The sequence below is a fragment of the Galeopterus variegatus genome, unplaced genomic scaffold, assembly GCF_000696425.1.
Source record: "Galeopterus variegatus unplaced genomic scaffold, G_variegatus-3.0.2 Scaffold2684, whole genome shotgun sequence".
In the NCBI taxonomy this organism is placed as follows: domain Eukaryota; kingdom Metazoa; phylum Chordata; class Mammalia; order Dermoptera; family Cynocephalidae; genus Galeopterus; species Galeopterus variegatus.
This window is the reverse complement of record NW_007728795.1, coordinates 217,346-221,504: the sequence shown is the minus strand read 5'-3', so window position 1 is coordinate 221,504 and position 4,159 is coordinate 217,346. Positions and strand designations below refer to the sequence as shown.

General features: G+C 37.6%; 1 protein-coding gene across 2 annotated transcripts in view; it reads right to left on the bottom strand.

Moving 5' to 3' along the window:
* The window catches only part of LOC103598624 (zinc finger protein 717-like), a 22,284-nt gene that overhangs the window by 9,253 nt on the left and 8,872 nt on the right, over positions 1-4,159 (bottom strand). For both annotated transcript variants that reach the window (XM_008582661.1, XM_008582660.1), the window contains exons 2-3: positions 1,543-1,669; positions 1,205-1,297 (exon numbers count right to left, since the gene is read on the bottom strand). In XM_008582661.1, coding sequence (XP_008580883.1) covers positions 1,205-1,297; positions 1,543-1,669 — 220 coding nt within the window. The remainder of the gene's footprint in view (positions 1-1,204; positions 1,298-1,542; positions 1,670-4,159) is intronic.

The following is a 4,159-nucleotide window of genomic DNA, read 5'->3' as shown; positions in this document are numbered from 1 at the left end:
GAAAATGACTTAGGTTAAGAATTTTGCGTTAATGTTTCTATACTTTTTACTCTTCCTTAGGTAATGGCCATAGACATGTGGAAGTTTTTGAAATAATAAAATCTCCTTTTTCCTACTCTAAACTGAGCCTCCCACAAATTACTCATTTAATTTGACTTCCTGTGCTTCAAAAAACCATTACTCTTCAGGACACTTCGGTCCACCCCTACAGACACCCTGCTGGTCTAAAATATTTGGTTCTGCATCCAAGAGACTTTGCCCACTATCTTTGAAAAGGTGCTTTTGACTCCTTATAAACTCAACCTGTATTATCTTCCCAAACTCTGGAACACACACTCCCACTTGATAATTCAGTGCTCATGAAAGCTTTAGTATTATGCACTGGAGTTTTGGATGGCTACTATGTTCATAAAAAAGTCTCCGGTACATTTCTAAATTTGTTGTTTTAAAATGATTTCTACAAATAGAAGAGGAAAATACTAATTTCAAATTTCATTTCCAAACAGCAATCTCAGTCCCTCAACTTGAAACCCTTGTTTCACTTGACCTTCACACCATGAGTCTCTTGGTTCTTCTATAAAATCCAGAGCTCTCCTTTTCCATGCCCTATGCTCAGTCTGCCTCAGCTCCACAATTTCTGATGTGGTGGTATAGAAGGCTCATACCTGGAACTCTTTTCTTATTTTCTGATCAGCTTCCTATGATATCCTGCACTACTTTGGGATTCTGCCAAGAATCACCACCAAAAACAAGGCCCTTACCACATGCAGCCCCTAGACCTTGGAATGCTCAGCTTCCGGAACAGAACAGTAAGACATAGAGTTTGTTTCTTCATAAATTACCCAGTTACAGATATTCTGTTTTAAGTAACACAAAAGGACAGAGTCTGAAGAAACATGTGCACAAGAGTGCAGGACATGAGGGCAAAATAAAATACTAAAAAAGTGAATAGCAAACACAAATGTCAAAGAAGAGAAATGTAGGGATCATATTTTAGGAAAATACATTCTTAAAACACAGCAAAATAAAATATGGAGATATATATGTATGAGTCCATCTGCGAATATACAATACATGTGTTTGATGCAAGATGAGCCAGCCTCAGCTCACGGACCTGTGGAAAAATTGCTAGAAACAGCTGAACACAGACAATATCTGCTGGGTTTTATTCTTCCTGGACTTTGCCCAGGATGTGCTTACTAACCTGGGAGGCTCTGGTTTGGTTGTTCTTCTATCATCAATGACTCTGCTCCTTTCTCCAACTTGAGGATCGCCTCAGGTTTACTAATGCAGTACCCTGTTAATGGGAAGAATATAGGACTTTATAAAACTGCAAAGCCAGATCCTTAGAAGAATGACAAGAGCTCAGCTCCAGAAATTATACAATAAAGAGGCCGATTTGGAACTTTTGTTAGATGGGGATGACATGTTTTTCATTAAATGTAATTTTACCAAATAGCATAAAACCCTATAAACCATTCCTATTTTCATAAAAAAATAACAAAATGTTTCTCCTGAAAATTACTGGGGTATTTTACTCACCCAAAGACACCAGGCTATGGTAGGTCTCCAGCATCACATCCCTGTACAAAGTCCTCTGAGCATCATTCAAGCCCCCCCCCTCCCCCCAGGTGAAGTCCCCAGCCACATCCTCAAGTGACACCAACTCCTGTAATGGCACATTGATCTCAATTCAAGCCACCAGCCCTGGGTCACAAAATAGAATCTCAGAGTTCACACCTCTGTGTGAGGATGAGTGTCTTATGTGTTAAATAAGGTGCTACTTTTCTATTCTCCATATAGTGGAGGGAAAAAAATCCCAGCAGGAATATCCTGTCACTTATGATATATTAATTAGTAAAAACATGATTATAAAGCTTACCTTATAGCTATGAACCATTCTTCTTGCTAGTTATAAAAGTATGAATAAAATACTGCTTCTCCAAGAAGTTTAAAAGCAGGTTTGAAAACATAAGTATACATACATACCTGAATGAGTGTGTCAGATTAACAAATTGTGACAGAAGTTCAATAGAGAATGCAGAAAGAAAGACAAAATATATTTCTATTTTGCATTCTGTTTGCACTCCACTGAAATGCCAAAGATGATAAGCTCTTCCATGTGAACCACATGTTCTCAGGAGTATGAGGCAACAGTAAAACTGCAGTCACAAGAGCAAAGGAAGACACCCCACATTAATGGAACTACACACGGCACCATGTCTAAGTGAATGCCACGGGTGGTGATAACGGATACACACACTATTAAAGAAACACATTATGGAATAGTTCTGCATTTAAATATTTTTCTACTTCAAAAAGCCAAACATCATATGCATTTGCTATTTTTTAAATACTTGTAAACTGAAATCATATACAAAAGCACTCCAAAATTTCCATCCCACATGCCAAAGACTGCTTGTGTCTGCATGAGAGTCAACACTGCCACTTTCTAAAAACAGGGTGTAAATGTAGTTTTGTAAATACAAATCAGTTACATACTAGACTTGCAATTTAATAGTCATCCACAAGAACGAGAATGGAAAAAGCTTTAGAGATAATCAGAGCAGAAGAAAACAGGGTGGTTGAAGACTAACTGTATTAGAACACAGAGCAAGGCTGGTTAGCTAGTTCACTTGGGAGAGCATGTTTCTGTTAACACTAAAGTCACAAGTTGAGATCCCCATACAGGACAACCAATAGAAAATAAATAAATAAATAACCGAGCAAGAAGCATACAGAAGAGAAAAGTAATACAGAAACAAAAAGCAGGAAGACACTGTGGTACTAAAATCCTGTGCAGAAAATAAAAGTCTTTTACTCTCAGGCTCTCTACATAATTACAGCTAATTAGGCACTGGCACTGTAAAGTGTAGCTTTTAGTATGACAGAAAAATTTGATGGGCAGAAATAAAACAGACTTGAATACATTATACTTGAAATATCTGTGGGAATGTCCAATTTGCAATTGGATACATGATTCCAGAGGTCAAGAGAGATCTAAGCTGAAGATAAAGATTTGGAAAATGTATTAGTCCATTTCTGTTGCTTATAACAAAATACCTGGGTATTTTGGAACTATGTGATTTACTAGAAAATAAAATTTATTACTTGCAGATTCAAAAGCTGGGGAGTCAAAAGTCCAGGGAACACAGCTAGTGAAGACCTTGATGGAGATGACAGTGACCAGGGGTCTCATGAGGCAAAAAATGGCAGGGCAGGGAGAGGTTAACCTCTCATGTGTTCTTTTAAAGCCCTCAGTACCACATCCCTGCCCACCATTATTAACCCACTCATTATGGTATGGTCCTACAATCTAATCACATCGTTAAAGCCCCATCTATCAACTACCATAATAGGATTATCCACCATCCTAACACTGTCACAAGAGGGGGTCAAGTTTTGGGGTGACATTCAGTCCAAGACAGGGAGATATCAAAATTTCAATGTTACCTGAAGAAATCAGAATAAATGAGCAAACCTAAGAGATTCCAAGTGAAAACAAAACAAAAAAAAAACAAAAAAAAAACAATAGAGTCTGCAGAAGCACTTTATCCTTAAACATAAGATAGAGGAAAACAAATAGAAAGTGAAAAACAGAAGAAATTTTCCGGCCAGCCCGTGGCTCACTCGGGAGAGTGTGGTGCTGATAACACCAAGGCCCTGGGTTCGGATCCCATATAGGAATGGCCGGTTCACTCACTGGCTGAGCGTGGTACTGACAACACCAAGTCAAGGGTTAAGATCCCCTTACCGGTCATCTTTAAAAAAAAAAAAAAAAAAAAAAAACAGAAGAAATTTTCTAAAATTATTCCACAATTAAAGAAAAGCTCAGTATTAAAAAGTCTACTAATAAAACTCATTATATCAATATATAATTCATTATATATATATATGTATTTGGATTTGGTCTGTTTGGAAATCCAACATATTTGAAATTCTATGAGTGAAAATTCTTTAATTATACAGATGGTTAGAAAGATACACAGGTGCCAGGCCAGTATAGAAATCAAACTGTGGTCCTTGAGAGTATTGGCACCACACTCTCACAAACTGAACATAGACGACTGAACATAGCTGAGAAAAAAATCTCTGAGTTTGAGGATAAATCAAAGAAATTAAAAACTGAAAAGCAGGGCCGGCCCGGTGGCGCACTGGG